The sequence below is a fragment of the Hyperolius riggenbachi genome, chromosome 3, assembly GCF_040937935.1.
Source record: "Hyperolius riggenbachi isolate aHypRig1 chromosome 3, aHypRig1.pri, whole genome shotgun sequence".
NCBI lineage: Eukaryota > Metazoa > Chordata > Amphibia > Anura > Hyperoliidae > Hyperolius > Hyperolius riggenbachi.
The window spans coordinates 369,210,341-369,233,210 of record NC_090648.1 but is presented as its reverse complement, the minus strand read 5'-3'; the positions used below and the strand labels follow the sequence as shown (position 1 = coordinate 369,233,210).

The 22,870-nt window shown below is 42.1% G+C and overlaps 1 protein-coding gene across 1 annotated transcript in view; it reads right to left on the bottom strand.

Annotated features, from left to right (window-relative positions):
• Positions 1 to 3,338: 3,338 nt before the first annotated feature.
• The window catches only part of ERGIC1 (endoplasmic reticulum-golgi intermediate compartment 1), a 134,577-nt gene continuing 115,045 nt past the window's right edge, over positions 3,339 to 22,870 (bottom strand). Inside the window, exon 10 of the mRNA XM_068277163.1 lies at positions 3,339 to 5,090. Within this exon, the coding sequence (XP_068133264.1) occupies positions 4,983 to 5,090 (108 nt within the window). The 3' untranslated portion in view covers positions 3,339 to 4,982. The remainder of the gene's footprint in view (positions 5,091 to 22,870) is intronic.

The following is a 22,870-nucleotide window of genomic DNA, read 5'->3' as shown; positions in this document are numbered from 1 at the left end:
GCACATAGATCAACTGTAACAGATCTGGATTTCAGAATTCACTTTTTCCTAAGCTGCAGTTATCTTGGCACCACAACAATACAGCATCTACAGCTAGCTGACAAAGAGAACGTCTGATCTGTGCAGAGTGTATGCAGTGAAAGCACGTTGGTGTCAGTGACATTTCACACTGCAGACATTAGCCATTGGATAGAATGTGGAAGAAGCCAATGCAGACGTTCTTCTAAAATGCTGCCTGCCAGATGCTCTGATTCTTCTGCCTTTAGAGCAAACCTGAAGCAAAAATAAACTTAAGAGATAATGGATTGTATGTGTAGTACAGCAAAAGCCCCATCTACATGATACGATTCTTTGTGTGATTCGATTATGATTCTATTTACGATCTGAATAATCCGACATGTTCGATCGGGATTGGATTGGATTCAATTTGATTTGCCATTGTTTTGCAATGGCAAATCAAATTGAATCTAATTGAATCCTGATCAGACGTGTCGGATTTAATCGGATCGTAAATAGAATCGTAATCGAATCGCACAAAGAATCATATCGTGTACATTAAGCTTAAGAAATAGAACATTAAAAGCAAAGAAAAGAGTCTCATTATTTTCCAGTACAGGAAGAGTTTAAAAAAACTTCAGTTATCTATGCAAAAGAGCTTCTCTGAGCTATTTGACCCACTAGGTCTAATACAGTGCTGTTTTCTGAAGCACTTATCTTAAGCTGTCTCTCACTGTTCTTTGCTGTTTAAGGTTTTACTGCAGTAAAGTTCAAAGGGCCATTACTTCTTTGGTTTATAGTTTAAAAGGCAGAATTTGCTTTAAAACTGCAACTGTGACAGAATAATGCAATGTTATTAAAATAAAAAGCTATATAACTGAAAATAAAAATATGAGACTTTTCTTTGCTACTAAGGTTTTATTCCTTATCCGTACTACATGTACAATTCATTACATCATAAGTTTTTTCCGCTTCAGCTTTAATAATTTCTGAATAACTAGCCCAAAACAAGAATGCAGATTGAGTGTTCCAACACCACGTGATTGCTGAAAGTACACAGCTCAGTTATAGAAACCCCAAAAAGTCAGGAAAACAAGCTGGAAAATGGTGTATTCAAAGTGCAATACAGATGGCAACCTCCACATACTCCGCTTAGTATAGATTTCTATTGAAGTTACTCTGTTGGCTTTGATGAACCAGAACCCTAACCTGCAGGCAGCATTGCTTCACCCTAATGGACCTTACAAGCACAAGATTGGTGGCTCTGGTCTAACAGTAGAGTGCTGGAGTACAGAGCACCAGCAGTGAGGGGGAATCCAGGCAATGTGCACTGGGAAATGTATGCAAATTACATTACTCAGCTAGAGAAAATACTTTATGCTCATACACTTCCCAGGGAACGTTGCCTGAAGTCCTGCAGTGTGGTCCATCCAACCATATAAGTTCCTGTTTTTCTGTAATTCCCCTGCAGATGACTGTTAGCTTGAGGTGTACACAGAGTTAGTGCTTACCTCTTTTAGGAAACCCTCTCCCAGGACTCCAGAAGATGCCTGTGATTATTACAGGATCAGTCAGCAGCTGTAACGTGGTATCAAATTCTATATTTACACACTACTCCTCATTCAAACGCTTGTATCATTTAACTAGGATCAATAATCCAAGCGTAACTAGGATCAATATTCCAAGCTTGTCTATGTCAGATCTCCAACTAGTAGCCATTTATAATATTAAATATTCAAAAAAGATTTTTTTTAGGGTCTGCATAGATTTACTGACATAAAATCCATTGATTGTAAAAGGCTGACGCATGTCTTAAATCTGCTGATGCTGGAACATGGTCTATACATAATGCAGGTTGAGATACCCTGGCCAGTCTTACTTTAGGTCTATGTAGTCCCTTTGGAAAAAGGGCACGCATGGCTGTGTCTGCAGGGAAAGATCTGTGACACAGCTATAAAGTGCTTTGGGATCCAGGTTGTAAGGCATTACCTGGAGCACCATAGTGTAACAATGTCACTTCTACATTTCACTTGTGTAACAGGTACTAATGCTTACAGATAGCTGAGGTGGTTAATTTGAGCCCATATTACGCATCCCTGTGGTCCTCATGTAGGCAGGACAGCCACAACTCTTTGATCTCCTGCACATCAGCAGTGCTACAATTGATTGCAGCTGTGAAGATTGGACATGACTGGGAAGAGCTCAGCTGAAATAGATTTATCATAAAGCTGGCCACTAACGATCCAATCTCTAGCGAAAAATCGTTCGAGCGATCAGAAATTCTGATCGGATTGGTTGTAAATAATCCCAGTTGATGGGCACGATCGATAATGAACGATTATAAAAACAATCGTCCGATTGAATTTTCGTCGAACCAAAATTTAGATTTTCTTGTTGATCGTGATAGATAGGAACCAATGATTGGATAGTTGAAGGTGTAGTGAACGATTTTTCGTCCGATCAAAATTTCTGATCGCTCGGACGATTTTTCGCTAGAAATTGGACCGTTAGTGGCCACCTTAAGGTAGGAAGCCTCAGATTCTGAGCCATTAGGACTTAAGCTTGTATCAGTCTAAGTTGAGGGCAGTGGTATCTACACATGTTCACTACAACTACTGATGACAAGGAAGGGATAATTTGTAAGCATAGCTACTTCCATCTGAAGTTTTATATACAGTGGCTTGCAAAAGTATACGGCCCCCATGACATTTTCCACATTTTGTCACATTACTGCCACAAACATGATTCAATTTCATTGGAATTCCACGTGAAAGACCAATACAAAGTGGTGTACACGTGAGAAGTGGAACGAAAATCATACATTATTCCACACATTTTTTAAGAAATAAATAACTGCAAACTGGGGTGTGCATAATTATTCAGCCCCCTTTGGTCTGAGTGCAGTCAGTTGCCCATAGACATTGTCTGATGAGTGCTAATGACTAAATAGAGTGCACCTGTGTGTAATCTAATGTCAGTACAAACACAGCTGCTCTGTGACGGCCTCAGAGGTTGTCTAAGAGAATATTGGGAGCAACAACACCATGAAGTCCAAAGAACACACCAGACAGCTCAGGGATAAAGTTATTGAGAAATTCAAAGCAGGCTTAGGCTACAAAAAGATTTCCAAAGCCTTGAACATCCCACGGAGCACTATTCAAGCGATCGATCATTCAGAAATGGAAGGAGTATGGCACAACTGTAAACCTACCAAGATAAGGCCGTCCACCTAAACTCACAGGCCGAACAAGAAGAGCGCTGTACACCACTTCTCACGTGTACACCACTTTGTATTGGTCTTTCACGTGGAATTCCAATAAAATTGATTCATGTTTGTGGCAATAATATGAAAAAATGTGGAAAACTTCAAGGGGGCCGAATACTTTTGCAAGCCACTGTAAAGGCATGTTTTTTCCTACCAGATTGCTTTTAAAAGTGGCCATACACAGTTCAACTTCTCATTTTCTTACCCCCAATTTTATAGATGGATGAAGTAGCATTTTCTGCTATGCCCAATCAACTATTTTATCAAGAATGGTACAAATTTTTTCAAGGCTAGTTTTAGTTCATTTTTCTACATGATCACTTTTGTAAAAATGAAACAATGGAGTTGTATCGTGTATGGTCAACTTATCGGGGATGTCCGCGCAGAGAAAAAAAATCTGTAGTTCCTGATGCTAAATCCCTCTTTTCCACATTTTAGTTGCATCACCAGCAATAAATTGGGCCAACTGTAGGAATGTCACCTCTGGTTGCACAGTCTTACCAGCAGCTTACACAGTGTCATATTTTATACACTGACGTGCTTAGGAAGTTGTGAAGTGATCCTCTAAGACCAGGCATTTTTCAGACAGGTTTCCCTGTGGAAATTCTGTACCTGCCAGAAAGGTTAGCTTGCTGTATGAAATATGGCACTTTTTCAACTGAAAAGTAATTAGAAGAGGTCTTAAGCAAGAACTCAGGTCAAGCACACTGCAGGAGGAAGTTCTATACTTGGTTCCTCCTGCCAAGCCAGGATTTTAGTTCTGGACATTACAGGGCAGAATAGAAAGATGCAGCTCTGGAAAAGCATGGGCTGTTGCTATAGTTGCTTTTAGTCTCAGAAACATCTCTGGCAATGGAGAGAACACAGAGGATCTTTTCTGATTGCCCTTCATAAGCAGAAGGCATAGAAAGCTAAATCTGGCCTCCTGCTCTCAGAACTAATGGCCTGCAGTCAAGCAAGAAATGTAACTGCATTAGTCCTGGCCCCTTGTTTGGAGTTCCATAATATGTTCTTAAATCTCTGGCATTCCTAATTCTGAGAGAAGAACCAATATTGCAAAACATGAAGCCTAGTTGCTCTAAAAGAAACTAGTCCTATCAAGAGCAGACATGTAGTTTTACATTGTATGTCGCTAGTTCCTAATTCATTTACAGGCTATTCTTGGTTCATTACACAAAATAGCTGACTCAGCTGTATGTTCAAGCTAGGTTCACATATAAATAACAGTTCTAATGTAACGTCTACTATGTAAGAAATATCTGCAGGAAAGTGTATGTACTCTTCAGATAATGGCTAATAATCTCTAAACTGGCACTTTGGCACAGTATTGTCTTATGTGCCTGATTTATTAAGTTTCTCCCGAATGAGAGAGCAAACGAGAACACAAGTTATCATGCAAACCTGGCCTGCATTTATTAAAAGCTGTAAGCAAATTCTGCCATCCACATTTGGGCCCCATCAGCCAGTTGCTGAATGGTTAGTTGACAAGCAACTGGGCAGCTGCAGTCAGACAACATAAATGAATACCAGGTCTGCAGAATTACATGAATCTAAAAACAGGAGATGCTTAGTAAATCAGGCCTAGTATATCCAGCATACATTGTACATTTATGTCTTTGTTACAATAATAAAAACTGCAATTTCCAAATGAGTCGATACTCTTTCAGAGTCCTTCACTCTTCTTCATGGTATCTGGACTGTAATGAGGACAGAAGGCTTCCTAGTGTATTTTCCCCAGCTGGATCTTCTTCCAGGCTTCAGAAGCAGTGAAGATACAAGAGTCCAATATTCCAGCTACTGTGAATGTTCCTCCAATGATGGCACAAACCTGCAATAAAAAGTCAATGATCAATAAACATGAGAGGCAACAGAAAAGGACTATACCAACTAAAAGTTTTTTAGTGGAATATACTAACATTTAAAACCAGGTATTACAATTTGGAAAGAACAAACATGGGCTATAAAAGTAAACATGTTCTAAAAGGGGCTTGGTCAAACCCAGCTGATGTGCCGCAAGTCCCAGAATGCTTTGCACTTTTGTATCAGACAGGTTTACTACCCTTCTCCTATACCCACCAGTATTTATATTTGGTCTGTTTACAAAAACATTAGTTCCTTCCCCAGGGCAACAGCTGTTTCGGGAGCCAAGCTCAGACACGTAAAATATGTGGCAAGATTAATTTTGGTCACTCTATTCTAATTTGGTAGCTGAAATTATCTGTTCCTTCACATATGTGTCTGGGGACAGAATCAGCCACAAATAGAGTCTGCCCAGTAGGAGGAAAACTATTTGAACTCCTTAATGTATATCAGTATATAATGAAAAGTTTTAACAGTTAGATATTTTCTTACTATACAAGTGGAATCATACAAGTGACTAGTGAGGAACAAAACATTCTCTTTACAGGCTAATCTCCAGAGATCCAGGAAGGGAATTAACCTAACCCTATCAAAACCTCAAGATGCTGGTTAATTAACAAGATGCCAGCTAATTAATCAGCAGCTGCTAGCTTCAATGGCATACATTTCCTTCCCTTCCTGAGTAGTGCTGAGCACAAATTTCGCATAATCGTAAATTTGCATCATGATTCTCAATTATGATGCAAAATTTCAGGAAAAATCTTAATTTAATTTGTAACCACAATCAGGAACCGTAATTTCGCAATTTTACTTAATTTTCACGCAATTTTTTGCCGGCTTTAGCGGTTAGTAGCTAAGCCCCCATTACATGCTACTGTCACCAACATTGCTACTTATGTTAAGGGCAAAAGTAGGGATAAGTTAAGAAAAAAAAAATTCAAAAAAGATAGTTTTTGAGAAAATCGATTTAAAAAATGCAATTTTTTTTTTCAAACTGTCATTTTTCAGAGTTTGAAAAAAAAAAATCCTTTGCATGTTTAAAATAGAGAGTTTCTCAAAAACGGCACAATCTTTTTTCAAAATAGTTTTGTTTTTTCCTTGTTTCCACTCTTCCCATTAACATACGTAGCATGCATAGGGGGATTTGCTATTAACCTCTAAAGTCTGCACAAAATGACACAAAATGACATGTAATTTGGAATGGATTACCGAAAATCAATTGACTTTCCAAATCGTAATTATGTATGGCCGTAAGTGCGAAAAATGACGCAAAATTTCTCGTAATTAGCAAATTACGATCATCACTATTCCTGAGTCAGTAGACTTCTGAATGTTAAGATATTTTTTAACCCTATAAGTGTAAATTTGAAGCAGACAGACGCTCCCGGACTTCTGCACATACTAAACTTTAATTCCCTTTACCCCACCCCCACAACACCCAAAACCCACCAATTTAAGCAACATTCAGTCTGGCTGTGCATTCAGTCATTATTACTCCCTCCGAGGAATCAGCCATTACCTCCTGGTCACATATAGAGGATTTTTTGGTTTAATAGATTATTGTTTTTGTTTTTTAAATACAAAAATAATAAAAAGTATTACAAATCTTAACAGTAATACATCTGTCATTTCACCACAATGTAACCTCACACAAAAATATGGCATTGCACTCTGTCTTCGTTTGAATGAACAAACGTTCATAATGCAAGAAAAGTTTATAAATAAGCTGTTGGTGTTGTAAGGGCCCGTTTCCACTGTAGCGTTACGTTTTCGCCTGCAAAAAATCGTATAAGATTTTTCTGATTGGTGAAAATTCGCATGTAAATTTGTATGCGTTTTTATGCGAATTTTCGTACGTGAAAATTCGCATTAGTTACATATGCATAATCTGCCTAGTAACAGCTTAGTCATGACTGCTGACAACTTCCTGTAACCATGGATCCAATGCGAATTTTTGGGCAAGTAACGCGAAAATTCGCATTGCCTATACAAAGCATTGTACGCGAATCGTACGCGATGTCCGAAAAAATGATACAGGACCTCAGATTTTTTCACGCGTACGAACGCTAACGAAAATTCGCATAGAGTGGAAACAGCTGCATTGACTAACATTAGTTTTAAAATCTATGCGAATTTTCTGAGCAGAAAAACTGACACAAAACGCACAAGTGGAAACCTAGCCTAACCTGCACAAATTTGTTGTGTTGTTCCTATAGCAAGGCCTATCTGAACTCATAAGGAAATCATTTGAGTCCCACGAATGATGCTTTTGAAAATAGTGGATAACAGCCAGAAGGTTAAGTTGTTGGAAACGAGAGAATGGGAGAAGAAATTCAGAGAAGAGGGTGGGAAAGGAGAGGGTAGGGATCAACTTCAAGGGAGGTGGGAGATAATTTCCCCAATGCAGTTGTACATGGACAAATGTGTTGCTATGTACTTTACCTAAACAGAGAATGCCGTTTACCTAAACAGAGAATGATCAGATATGATGGAATCAGTTTGTAACGATAAATAGGTCGAAACCTATTACTGCCTCAGTATGAGTCCACTGCATAGTGCCACATTCTCATTGGCCAGCTAAAGTGGATTGATAACAATGCATAGCCAATTTAGTTCAAATTCAATTTATTGAGTAGTAGCAGCAAGCAAGAGCAGTATAGTTAAGCAGCAGACGTTCAGAAGGAATTGCAAGAACCAGTTCAATTGGTGTCCAGCAATGATGAACAGCCAGGAAGCAAAGTAGTGCAGAATTTGCAAGAATGCATGCATACTGTATAATGGCAACAGTTGCTAACCCACCAATCCAGGCAGATATCACCTCCACAGCACCAAAGATCATGGCACAAGGTCAGTACCCAACAACAGCAATGGGGCAACAGCGTTTGTTGGAGTCAATGAGAAGTCTGCACCTAAAGTGTCTTAAAGAGGAACTCCAGTGAAAATAATGTAATAAAAAAGTGTTTCATTTTTACAATAATTATGTATAAATGATTTAGTCAGTGTTTGCCCATTGTAAAATCTTTTAAATCCCTGATTTACATTCTGACATTACATGGTGACATTTGCACTGCTGGAAGGTGATGTAGCTGCTGCATGCTTTTTTGGCAGTTGGAAACAGCTGTAAACCGCTATTTCCCACAATGCAACAAGGTTCACAGACCGGAAACTGCCAGGAGTACCACAGTCCTCAGAATTTCTTGTGGGAGGTTTCACCACAATATCTGTAATACAGCGCCCCCTGATGGTCTGTTTGTGAAAAGGAATAGACTTCTCATGTAAAAGGGGGTATCAACTACTGATTGGGATAAAGTTGAATTCTTGGTCGGAGTTAATATTTAATATTTTTATTACATAGCTGGAAGCACCTGAGTTCAGGAAGTTGGCTTCAGGCTCTGGGGAAGGTGCTACTTCTAAAACTGGCTACACATGTAAGGGACAAGTACTCAGGCTGTACAAAAGCATCATTAACTTGAGTTCTCTTCCTATAGAGGGGCCAAAAATGGCAGAAGGAGCGGCGAACAGAGCAGACTAGAAGAGGAAAAGAAGCTCTTGGCCAGCGCTCACCCAACTGCTGGCCCAATCATGGTGCCCTTGTTCTCACTATAGAATCTAGAACCGTCATATGTGTGAAAGCTGCTACTTAGACTGCAGGGAGGAAAGGCACAGACTGAATCACTCAGAGGATTGCAATCCATAATAATGTCAATCTGAGGTGTCACAGGAAGTGGCCAGTGTCAGGTACTTTAAAAGTGATTTATCACCAAATCCAGACGCTTATACACAGACAAAAATAAAGCTCTGTAACCAAGTGTGGCCGGAGTTGGGCTTTAATGTGTATTAGCATGTTAGCAGGAAAACGCGTAGCAATCCCAAAATATGAATAAAGCTGGTGATGCACACAGAATCACATAAACCCCGCAGAGGCCAAAATAAAAGATGATCTGTGGCAAGGTCATTGCGGGCTGATCACATGAGGAATTAATCATTACTATGTGCCCAATGAACACACAGAGTACTAGCTGTGCCATGGGACCAGGGCTGCCAGCCCAGAGCTGAGGAAACACTGACTGTGTTGTAGAAAAACAGAACACTGACTCACCAATGAAAATAAGTATTTGCAGGACATTGAAAACGAGAAAGTGCTAATACTTAAACTGAATGAACAGCTGGAAAAATCTCCTCAGAGTCACAAGCTGCAGGTTTCTGACATCTAATGGCTATCTGTAAGGGGATAACTGCTATGTACACAAGTACAAGTTACATGGAGGGAAGTGGCAACCAGCAATTAAAGGAATACTGTAGGGGGTCGGGGGAAAATTAGTTGAACTTACCCGGGGCTTCTAATGGTCCCTTGCAGACATCCTGTGCCCGCGCAGCCACTCACCGATGCTCCGGCCCCACCTGCGGTTCACTTTTGGAATTTCAGACTTTAAAGTCTGAAAACTACTGCGCCTGCGTTGTCGTGTCCTCGGTTCCTCTGATGTCACCAGGAGCGTACTGTGCAGGCACAGACCATTCTAGGAGGTTGGGGGTCATAGTGGGCAGTGCCATGCGCAGTGGGTTACAGGGGGTGGGGGATACTGGGGTGCAGCGGCATAGCTGCATAGTTGCCCCAGTATAGGGAGTTTAGTTGCCCCAGTATGGCTAGTATAGTTACCCCAGTATAGCTAGCATAGTGCCCCAGTATGGGTGGTATAGTGCCCCAGTATAGCTAGTATAGTGCCCAGTATGGGTAGGTAGTGCCCCAGTATAGCTAGTATAGTGCCCCAGTATAAGTAGGTAGTGCACCAGTATAGCGCCCAGTATGGGTAGGCAGTGCCCCAGTATAGCTAGAATAGTGCCCAGTATGGGTAGGTAGTGCCCCAGTATAGCTAGTATAGCCAGTATAGTGCCCCAGTATAGTTCCCAGTATAGCTAGTATAGTGCCCAGTATGGGTAGGTAGTGCCCCAGTAAAGCGCCCAGTATGGGTAGGTAGTGCCCCAGTATAGCTACCCCGCCTCCCGCTGCTGTTTCCTTAGCTGGCGGCCGCTTCTTCTCTTACATTCCCCTCTCATGCGTGTGTTATTGTGCTTCACAGCAGCGCGTCTCCCGGCTGCTGTGATGAGAAGGGGAGCAGGACAGCGGGTTCCTGTAGCGGCGATGGGTATCGCCGTTACCAGGAGAACCGCACTCCTGCTTCTGCCTCATCACAGCAGCCGGGAGACTCGCTGCTGTGAAGCACAATAACACACGCATGAGAGGGGAATGTAAGAGAAGAAGCGGCCGCCAGCTAAGGAAACAGCAGCGGCGGCTGCGGGGGTGGGGTGGAGAAACGGATCCGCGGCCCAGCTGCAAACGCCCCATGGACCGGCAGTGGGCCGCAGACCGGGGGTTGGGGACCCCTGATTTAAAGGACCCCTTAAGCGATAGGGTTGTGGAAGCTGACATATTTCCTTTTAAGCAATACCAGTTGCCTGGCAGTCCTGCTGATCCTCTGATTCTAATACTTTTAGCCATAGATCCTGAACAAACATATGCAGATCAGGGGCTCTGACTGAAGTTTTACTGGAATAGCTGCATGCTTTTTTCAGGTGTGTGATTGCGATACTACTGATGCCAAAGGGATCAGCAAAAAAGCCAGGCAAAGAAACTGTTAAGATTGAACTTCATCCTAATCAGTAGCTGCTACCCCCTTTCCCATGAGAAATCTTCACCTTTTCTCGAACGGATCATCAGGGAACTGTGTATGGCTGATATTGTGTTGAAACCCCTCCCACAGTGTAATGTCAGGACCAAGGTGCTGACATCACCCTGTGGGAGTCTTGTTGCATTGTGGGAAATAACAGCTGTTTTCAACTGCCAAAAAAGCAAGCAACAGCTACTTCCACTGACATCACCTGCCAGCAGTAAAAATGTCACCATATGATAAATGTCTGAAAGTAAATCAGGGAGAGAAAAGATTGTAAAATGGGCAAACACTAAATCGTGTATACATAATTATTGTAAAAATTAAGCACTTTTGTTCAATACGTTATCACTGGAGTTTCTCTTTAAGTCTATTGGCCCTGATTCAGTAAACTGCTGTAAGACTGCCATGTGCAGGTGCCTTAGGACAAGTTTACTGTCACTACAGCTGACAGCAAAGCACAAGTTGCCTTTATTAGTACAGCCCGCATCAGGCCCATTGCGCTAGAATTTTTTAGCAACCTTTGAATAGGTAAAGACCCTACTAATAGAATTTATGATATGTATATTCGTCTCCCCCAAAGTAAAGGGATAATGTTCTTTCCCTTGTAGAAAAATTAGAAAGACTAGATACCTAGTTGTCTGTTCTGCTAATCGTTTTCCAAATTAGGAAAAGGCTTCCCTTTCAAAGCCAAACGGCCCACACTAGTTGAAGTGCCTCTTGCCCATCTCTTCTGCACAGTGATGTAGTGGATGGCACTGTCGCTTTGCAATGCTAGAGTCCCAGGTTCAGTTACTGACCTGAACACTATCTGTGTGTAGTTTGTATATTCTCCATGTTTTTCTCCAGGCACTTAGGTTTCCTTTCACATCCCATATCATGGTAGCCTAGCTGGCTTAAAGAGAACCCGAGGTGGGTTTGAAGAATATTATCTGCATACAGAGGCTGGATCTGCCTATACAGCCCAGCCTCTGTTGCTATCCCAAACCCCCCTAAGGTCCCCCTGCACTCTGCAATCCCTCATAAATCACAGCCACGCTGCTGACAAACAGCTTGTCAGAGCTGACTGTGTTTATCTCTATAGTGTCAGTCTGCTGCTCTCCCCGCCTCCTGCAGAACTCCGGTCCCTGCATGCATCCCTTCCCTCCCTGCTGATTGGAGGGAAGGGACGGGGGCAGGGACCGGAGCTATGCAGGAGGCGGGGGAGCAGCTGAGACTGACACTACAGATGTAAACACAGCCTCACAGCACGGCTGTGATTTATGAGGGATTGCAGAGTGCAGTGGGACCTTAGTGGGGTTTGGGATAGCAACAGAGGCTGGGCTGTATAGGCAGATCCAGCCTCTGTATGCAGATAACATTCTTTAAACACACCTCAGGTTCTCTTTAAGGTGATTGTGTTAGAGCCGAATACGTTGTTTAGAGCGCAGGAGATTTGGGCACAGCCGGGGCCACCATAGACCATAAGAGGAATTACGGCTATAGCAGCGCACAGAAAGTAAATTTGGCGCCGTCAGAAGACGTAGCTGAAGTTACTTTTAAAACACTGTAATTCGGCCGCCAGCAATAGCTGAAAGCCGAATTACATAATTCCCTACCATCCACATGGACCTGGAGGAGGAGTAGTAATTAACGCCGCTGGAACTTGTGCAGGGGCAGAGTAAGCAGTTTATTGGCTGTATCCTGCACCCAAGTCTACTGGTGGCGATTTCACTTGTGCGCGTTAGAGCAGGTTACTAGTACAACTAGTACAGGCTTTTGTTGTTTTTTTTAAGCCAAAGTCCTATTCTGCATCGCTGGTCCAGACTGCGAGCTGTCCAACCTCTTCCCCACCATCAGCCATTTTTAGGCATGCCAAGATCTTTTATTAATTAAACATAAAAAGAGTAAAAGATTCCAGAGGAAAATGTTTAAGGAGCCTTGGCATGCGATTTCTCTAACTCCGATAGCAATAGTACAATAACGGTAGGCACAGTCATATCTGGTCTCCAGCTACAGAGCTCTTAGGCTTCTCAGGGCTCTGAGTCACAAAAGATAAAACGTCTACAGAAACATTCTTAGTAAAGGCTCGTGGTGGAGTAGGAATGTGTTTTTGCTACAACACTCCTAAAATGCCTTTGCATGCCAAGATACAATGAAGGATTCCTCCTGGCACAATTTTCCCCAAAGGGGCCTACCCCAAACCACATTATTGGCACCACTTAATTTTAGAAAGACAGCTGTCACTAAAATCCATCAGCCCACACAGAATACCAGGAGGTGCCCCAATCTGGCAACACGTCATATGCTTGGAATACGGTTCTAGAATCCCTCATTATCCTTAAATAAGACGGCTGGACCAAAATAGAGTTTTCATTACAGTTGACATCTGAGCTTAGTAGAAGAACCACTAATAAGCTGGCATTTGGGCCATCCACCTATGCTGCAAGAATTCCAATTTCCTGACAGCAAACTCAATTTCATTGAGGTTACCAGGATGATAAACCTAAATGAAAAGCTAAATCTACTGTTGAAATAGCGTACATGTGGAATGCCTCATCTTCTGAATATAATTCTGTGGTTCTGGTGGAACCTGACACAGTAGTCAGCAGACTGACCTGACATTTTTCATGGTTAAGCAGCAAACACATACAGGTCAGGACATACTGACTAAACAATGAAGGGCATCAGTTCACCTATTAGTCATCACTACTACCTGTCCTACCCTAAGAAAGCACCTACTGTCATGCTGGCAACACAATTCATGATTTTTCTGACATTTACAACTGGATCTTGCATGGATGCAATTATTTTACTGAATTATTTTATGGTATTATCTAAATTTTAATAAGTGTAACCGATATAAGCCATGCCGTACGGTACTCTTCCTGCCGCCTGACTGCTGCTGTTAAAAGGGAAGCAAAAGATAGCTTTGGGTCCTACTATATACTAGCCATTTTAAAATGATATTCAATAAGAATGTATTGTATCATTTTGGTTGCCTGGCTAGCAAGCTCTTCGCTTAAAGGACACACTCGCGCATGGCTTGTATTTGCCAAAAAGTTTGCAGGTAATGTAAAACCATTATTACCCAAATTAACTTTTAACTTAGACAAGTGCGGAAAAATAAATTGAGCTCCCAGAGTGCTCTGGGGACAAAGGGCAAATTGCATCATTGCCTTGGCAGATTATCACTGAGAGGGTGGAGCTACATACAAATATCCTGTTATATATAGCTATATGAAGTGCTTTTGCTGCTGAAACTAAGATAAATAAGGTAAAAATGGGTATCCTCTATAATGTAGTAGGATCTGCTATGGTTTTACACAAGCTCCCTAGGGCATGCTTCATTAGTTAGATTTCAACACACTTCAAGTGCACTTTAAAAATTACAGGAAACTTAGTTTTTATTTCCATTTCCTATTGATATTGTAGCTATCTCAAGGTTCTAAAATCTGTAAAGTTAAAGTCGTGTTCATCAAGATGTTACATTTCCCTTTTTTGTAATATTTCCGTCATTCTATTCTCAGTCTAATTAAGTTAGAAATATTGCGTCTTTATGGCTGTAGGAGTTTAGCCAACAAGACATGACACTGTTTTTTCATGGTACGTAACCCTGAGACAATGCTATACTATTGAAGAGGATCTCAGTCAGACTTTCGCATCACATGCAGGATATCAGAAATATAATCTGTATCATCACATCTACCTTGCTGCACTAATCTCATTTATCACATGATAAAAGGCTTGGGTGGCTGAAGATTACAGAGTCAGACATGGAAAAATGGCTCAGTGTAAGGCCCAGTACACACCAAAACTGCTCACAGATCCTTAAAACGCTAGAGGTTTTTGGAGCAGATTCTAGGCATGTTTAGAGACGTTTTCTAAACATGCCTAGCGTTTTTGGGGCATTTTTCTGTAGCAGATTACAAATATTGTTACAGTAAAAGCTGTTACTGAACAGCTTCTGTAACAAAAATGCCTGGAAAACTGCTCTGATCTAGCGTTTTCCAGAGCGGCTTGCACTTTTCCCATACTTTACATTGAGGCAGAAACGCTTCTGCAAACCGCAATAGTGCTGCAGGACCCACGTTTGCGGTTTGCTAAAAACCTCAAACTGCTGGTGTCCACCATCCCATTGAAATACATTAACCAAGCGTTTTAACAGGCGGAATCGGTTTGCGGAACGCTTCAAAAACCACTCGGTGTGCACCAGGCCTAACATATGAATCCAGAAAACACTTCCAGCACTTAGAACTCAACTTTCAATGAAAAAGTTAGATTATAAATAACAACTGTTACAGAATATTTAGTGATTTAATGTTATTAGCGCTTTTTTTTCTGTTCAGATTTTGTGAAAACTGAAAAAAGATTAAAATGTCACTTTTTGCAGTGCATATTGGAGCCTATTCATAAAGCAGTGATAAATCACATTTATATGTTCTGCCCCTTATCTGTGTATTTTGGAGCTTTGCACATATAAACTTAATCCTGCTTATAAAAGACTGAAATATATCTGCTGTATAGATCACTAATGCAGTGTATGGGGATGTACCTACAACGCATACATTTGAAATGGCCGCAGCCAAATTTTGGCACAGAGTGAAGCCGAAAGACGGATCACCCTACTGCTGGCAAACTCCTGGGTGGCGTTAATGCTAATCACCTCCAAGTTGGCGCAACACAAGGGGAATAGGTAATTTGGCCACCAACTCTTGCTGACAGCCAAATTACCTCTCTTTCGAATTTGAGCTCCGGCTAAAGTCTGCGCCCAAATTGGTCACTGAGCGCCACTTTAGCCATAATTCTCCTTATGGCTTGTGGCGGCGCACAAATCAATGCGCCAAAATTAGCCGATTCACCTACAACAGCCTCTGAATGGCTGAACTAGGTGACATGAGGCTCCCAACCTTCATAGACAAAAAAGTGGGACAGTTTCATAGTTTACTAACATGATGGTCATGTGAGACTGTTACTTGCATGATGACTATGTATGACAACATGTAACTGAGATTGATTCAGAAACCTTTCATTAAGCTGCTGTACTCTGCACACGTTACTAGTTAGCTCATTTTTTCTTTTCACTTCAGACTCATCTTAAAGAGTAACTGTCAGGCTGCAGAAGCTAATTTAAACCTCTAGTCTCCTGTGTTAAACAGTTTAGAAGGAAGCCAAAAAGACATTACTGAAGATAAAGATCTATCTTACCTTTGATGTATGCTTATCAGCAATGCTTAGAGCTAAGCAGGACGCAAGCCGCATAACATACTGCAAAGCATTCTGGGGCCCTCCCCTCGGCTGCTAAGGAGAAGACGGGATCAAGTTTCAGCAGCTTCTAAAACTCAGTCCAGCCACAGCACAGATAAATCTCCTGGCAGAGTACACTGCAGGAGTCCGCTATTGTTCCTAGCCACATGGCTCATTAATATGCACTGCACACTGTGTTATTCAGTATGAGCTGTTCTGTGATCCTGAGAAGCAGGCAGGACATGACGACACATTTGGCTTCACAAACATGGAACCTGCCATGAGCTGTCAGGAGCATCATTCTCTGCATATACTATATACAAATTCTGTGAAATCCAAACGTGGACAGTGAAATGCATATGTAATGTAAGTACAGCCAATCTTTAGCTACTGATATATGTGTTTATTTTCTCTGAGACCCTATACCTAACAGCTCCTCTTTAAAGGCAGAGAGCCACTATGGCAGTCAACTAGGACTTTTAAAACAAGGTAAGGCAAGGTATTAGTCATGTCCTTTCAGTACAGATCCTCTTGAGGCACTTCTGTGAGATACAAAGGCTATTTCTCTATAAACACATTTATGTATTAAGTACTAGCTGACCCGCAGCGTAGCATACGCCGCATAAGGGGGTAGAGGGCAGGAAGGGGGTACTGGGCACAAAGGCAGGGAGGGGGGTCGGACCCCCCCTCACCTGGGTCCCCCATGTGCGCTCCCCCTCCAGCTTAAGCTCAGCAGGACCCCCCTCCCTCACCTGGGTCCCCCATGTGCACTCCTCCTGCAGCTTAAGCTCAGCAGAAACCCCCCTCCCTCACCTGGGTCCCCCATGTGCACTCCCCCTCCAGCTTAAGCTCAGCAGGAACCCCCTCCCTCACCTGGGTCCCCCATGTGCGCTCCCCCTGCAGCTTAAGCTCAGCAGGAACCCCCTCCCTCACCTGGGTCCCCCATGTGTGCTCCCGGCTCAGCAGCAGCCGCCACTATTAGCAAGAGGCATCGAGCGGGGAGGACTCACCTCTTCCACGTTCCAGCGTGCGTTTGACTGTCATCTCTTCCTGCAATGCCACCCACTGTATTGGTAGAATTTGCCTTCTTAAAACAGAAGGGAATCTGCAATAATTCAGCTATAAGTGAACATTTGTGGTTACCCACAATGCACTGCTATTAAATATGCAAATTATCCCTTTTCACCCATGGAAAGCCAAGCAAGCATCCAGAACTGCTGGTGTATAGCTAGCATATAGCTTTAAATTTTACACATTCATATCAAACCCACATGTAAACAGTCTGTTTCGGACTTTTGGTCCTCATCAGTACATGGCAGAAATTGATACAGCTGTATTAGATAGGGCTTGGACCAGTACAACAGAATAACCAAGCAGCTCAGGGTGACCCAAACCACTCGGAATGTATAGGGGGATAAAAGGGACCAAAAAGACCTCCTACTAAAAAAAGCAAAGCTTAGTGTAATTTGCCTTCTTAAAACTGAAGGAAATCTGCAATAATTCAGCTATAAATGAACATTTGTGGTTAGTCACAATGCACTGCTACTAAATATGCAAATTATCCCCTTTCACCCTTAGCAAGCCAAGCAAGCATCCAGAACCACTGGTGTATAGCAAGCCTATAGCTTTAAATTTTACATGTGACAGCCTGTTTCAGACTTTTGGTCCTGATCAGTACATGGCAGGGATTGATATGGCTGTATGAGATAGGGCTTGGACCAGTACAACAGAGTACCCAAGCAGCTCAGGGTGACCCAAACACTCGGAATGTATAGGGGGATAAAAGGGACCAAAAAGTCCTTCTACTAAAAAAAATCAAAGCTTGGTGTAATTTGCCTTCTTAAAACAGAAGGAAATCTGCAATAATTCAGCTATATGTGAACATTTGTGGTTACCCACAATACACTGCTCCTAAATATGCAAATTATTTCTTTTCACCCTTGGTAAGTTAAGCAAGCATCCAGAATCACTGGTGTATAGCAAGCCTATAGCATTGCATTTTACAAAGTCATAGCAAACCCACATGTGGCAGTCTATTTCAGACTTTTAGCCCTCATCAGTACATAGCAGGGATTGATATGGCTGTATGAGATAGGGCTTGGACCAGTACTACAGAGTAACCAAGCAGCTCAGTGTGACCCACACTACTAAGAATGTATAGGGGGATAAAAGGGACCAAAAAGACCTCCTACTAAAAGCGGTGTAATTTGCCTTCTTAAAACAGAAGCAAATCTGCAATAATTCAGCTATAAGTGAACATTTGTGGTTACCCACAATGCACTGGTACTGAATATGCAAATTATCCCTCTTCGCCCTTGGTTTGATATGGCACTACTTCTTCTTCTTGCTTGGACCAGCCCCTTCTTCTTGCTTGGACTGGCCCTGTGGGCAGGGCGCTACTTCTTCTTCTTGCTTGAAGGTTGAGGCACTTAGTCTATTATATATATAGATTCCTGGTGGTATTTGGTAGCCACTATCACCAATTCAGTGCCAAACATTATTTTATAACCCAGAGTGGCATGGAGTAGCATAAAGCCATCCCCTGGCACACTTCTTCTCTAGTAGGGTCAGCTACTTTGAGCTTTCAACCAAGGTTCGAATCCCAGCTCAAGCCAGTATGAAATGCAGTAAGGCTCCCTAAGGTCCTGGTCGCCTGTGGAGGGTGCACGCTAGGTGGCTGCAGCTCTGAAGCGCTTTGAGTTGGTCAAGAGAAAATCATGATGTAATTTATTTATTAAATAATGGCTGTATTATACTATTATTTGTAACTTTAATGAACAGACTCAGATGAGTACCAGTGTTTATGGAAAACATAATACAGCCTATTAATTGCTGACGGCAACAACCCTCCACACTGGCCATCATTTGCCTGTAATTGAAGGGACTACACACATGTGCGGTGCATGATTACATGCATGCTGACAATAAAGCCAAAAAGCACAGATGCTCCTTTTAAAGGAATCACAAAACACCCTGGATGAGAGCCTGAAATCAGTACACACAATGGATGTGTGAGAATCAGCAGTCATAGCCATTCTCAAGCCAAACCCACAGATACAGTGTCCAGCAGTGAGCAGGGCAGAGGAAACACACAGAGCAGAGTGAAGAGATAGGAGAGAACAAGACAGACATATCAAGAATGGAAGCTATATAGAGTAGGTGTGTCATCCATTAACACCATGTTATCTGTTATGCATAACTCAGGCACACCCTTGGCTCTTTAAGTCTCCTAATAAATGCAAACAAATGATTCTCTATTCCTGGCCAAATCTTTGTGGGATAAACACTTAGCAGTGTTCTCCCCAGGCTCTTTTAGCTCCACCCGGCTAGTTTTGGGAAGCACCCGGCTGTCATTGGCTCACCTTTTATGCTGAAAGCAGAGTTGCGCACAGAAGCACCGGCCCTGCATTCTCTCATCACACCCCACCCGGCTAATTTTTCATGCCACCCAGCTTGAAACAATTTCTGGGGAGAACACTGACTTAGAGCCCATTTTCACTAAAGCGAATCTGCATGCAGGTTCGCATGACATATACAAGTGAATGGTCTGTTTCCATTAAAGGTGAAACTCTCTTAACCCCGCAGACAAAAAAAAAAAAAAAAAACGCCGCCTCTTTCAGAATTTCCAGAGCGGTTTTGCGTTAATGCATATGCAGTATTGAGTACGCATATGCGTTTACGCATGCGGAAGTCAACAGTAATGAATGGCAACAGTAAAATCACCCCCCCCAAAAATGTGCATACGCATTTGCATGAAAAAACGCCACAAATTCGCATACACATGCAAATCCGCAGGAGTTTTTTTTTCTATGCAGATTCGCCTAGATATAGTGGAAAAGCACCTATTTCTAAGCCAGAAAGGACTGCACTAAATTTTTCAATGTGGTAAATCTTCAGGAAAATGGAGGAATGTTCATGCACAAATAATCATTTTCCTGGGCACAAAAAATTATAAACAAAATGGTTATGAAAAGCAGATAAAAAAAAACAAAAAAAACCCCAAAACTTAAAACAAAAGTCTGAAAAAAATAAATAAATTGTTGTGCTTGGCAACTTGAGAACCGTCCCAATAAACAAATGCAGGGCTGTGGAGTCGGTCCAAAAATCCACCGACTCCGACTCCTCAGTTTAGGATTCCACCGACTCAGACTCCTCGACTCCTAACTTGCATATTACATTTTTGTTGATTAAAAGTATGTAACATGAAATTCGTCTCTTAACTGCCAACGCTTAGGAATTTTACAAGACAACTGAAGTGAGAAGGATATGTAGACTACTATATTTATTCCCTTTAGACTAAAACTAGTCCTTGGTAAGAGTACTTGTAAAAGGTACAAACCAGAACAAAGAACATCTATCAGGCCCTGGGCAATGTAAGTGTGGGTACATTTAAGAATGATGTGCAGGTACTCTGCAGGGGAATGAGGAGATTCTTCCTCTATTACACATTCTTCATGCACAATCTGAACAAGGTTTATGGGTGACAGACAACACCTCTGTGTTCAATGTGCACAGCATTCTCAGTGGATTCCCTGCAGCTCTGTGGGGAGTGCATATGTAGAGTATAGTACTACTGTGTAACAAAGTAAACCTGAGACAGATGAAATTAAAGTTTTATACAGACCTGGGGCTTCCTCCAGCCGCCTTCAGGATAATCAGTCCCTCGTTGTCCTCCTCCACCACCTGGATCTTCTGCTATGAGTCCAGGTACTTGAGCCAGTCGGGCGTAGTGCGCATGCACACACTCCGCCGCCAGGAGCATACTACACCTGTGCAGCACTATTGTGCAGGTGCAGAATGTTCCTGGCTGTGGGAGCGGCATGCGGCCGGACAGCGCTGACTGGCTGAATTACCAGGACTCATAGCAGAAGATCTGGGTGGTGGAGGACAGCGAGGGACTGATTAGCCTGAAGGGGGCTGGAGGAAGCCTCGGGTATGTATAAAACTTTACTTTTCATCCGTCTCGGGTACCCTTTAATTTGTAGTCACCAAACCAAATTTTAACAACATATCAAATTATTTGATTTCATCAGCAAAGGGAGTACATACATTTGCATAAATCAGCATCAATGCAGAATTATTTCCATCTCATTGACCATCTCTATTAGTGACACAGCTACACATCAGGCTTTATTCTTACAGCATAGATGTTATTTAGTATATATAAGAGATTCCTGTGTACACATCATATACAGTATACAGTCACAATCAGATCTGTATATCTGACCGTAAAAATACGGGGACTGCTTTATTGAAGCAGCACAAGTAACTAATATTGGTTTATTTCATTTTTGTGGACTAAGCACAGCTATTACTGTATATATACACATTATTTTTAATGACTATTATCTGAGAAATAGAACATTTTATCATATTTTCTATTTTAATTACAGTTACAAATTCATTAGGAGGTGCATTTTTTCCCCAAAATTGCCCGACTCCACGACTCCGACCCCACAGCCCTGAACAAATGACATGGAAATTTTACAAGTTTACAAAGCTCATGCAATTTTTTAGCAACAATGAGGGTAATCAAAATCCCCAAATATCCCCAACCCTCCCACCCCCCAGTGCAGTATTCATCTGATGCAATGAATGTGTCTCTAGTAATCTGACTGGCCATCAAGTCAACGTCTGCAAAGAAGCCCTAAAATAACTTTGTAAAATGCTGGACAAACTACAACATAGTAAGAGGTCATACAACAAAAATTGGAAATTAAAAATACATATTAGAGGACACAGGACAATGTCATGGTCAGTATTACAAAGAGCCCAATTACCAATAAGTAAAATAGTTTGGAATATTGTCAATGTGGACAACATCAAAGCTACTTCTCCTTTCTTTTTTGCCAGGAAATGTTGTTTGATGGATGTTGCTTGTTTGTGTGTGGTGACTTTTATCAAGCGCGTGTACGGACAGAGTCGTAGCAATAGGGGTTGCAGAGATTGCAACCACATTAGCGCCCTTGGGCCAGAGGGGCCCCGAAGGGCCCTCTCTCAAATACAGTATTAGCTTTCTATTGGTCCTCTGCTTATAATAACCACTTCTATAGATACTTTGAATAGTGGTAATCATTAACAAGCTGCTCCCCATGCCCTTCTTGCACCTCTGACACTGTAGTTGCCATTGGCAGGTTTTGGTGCGCCGTATCAATTGTTATGAATAGAGTGCTTGGGGGGCCCCCATTGTAAAACTTGCATCGGGGCCCACAGCTCCTTAGCTACGCTATTGTGTACGGACCTTAAGGTACGAATAAATGTGGACAAGCTGAAACTGAAGGAACCCAGTTGCAGTAATGGCTGAAGGGTTGCTGGATCACTGTCTGGCCTGTTTTGTTAACATTCTCAGAATGTGGATAGCTACTTTGCTCTTAATAGGTCACAAAATCCTCTTTGGGCAACGTGACTTGAGGAAACACGTTGCTTGCTATGGGGACTGCAGTCTGTATCTGGTCACTGCTGTTAACACCATCTCCTGTGATAAGCTATGGGAAAAGAACCACAATAAATACTGTCTATTAACATACGTAACTGTTAAACGTGTCATGGTACTTGAAGTGTATGTAAATCATGAGACTAAACGTTCTCAATTCTCACGATTAACAACAACACCACGGTAGGAGCCCTGCAAAGCACGCCTCATTTACTACACTGCCTTTTTTAAATTTCTAAAAGCCAATTATATCCATCCAGCCAGGAAACAGCATGTCCAACGGGCGCCGGGAGCCCCCTCTGATTTCCATGTAGCTGCCTTTGTTTCCTCCTTCCTTTTAACAAGGAGCTACAAAAGTCCCCCACTACCCCTTTCCTGGCCTTGTATAAGTTAGCAGTTTCTTGATCCCCATTCATCCCCCTC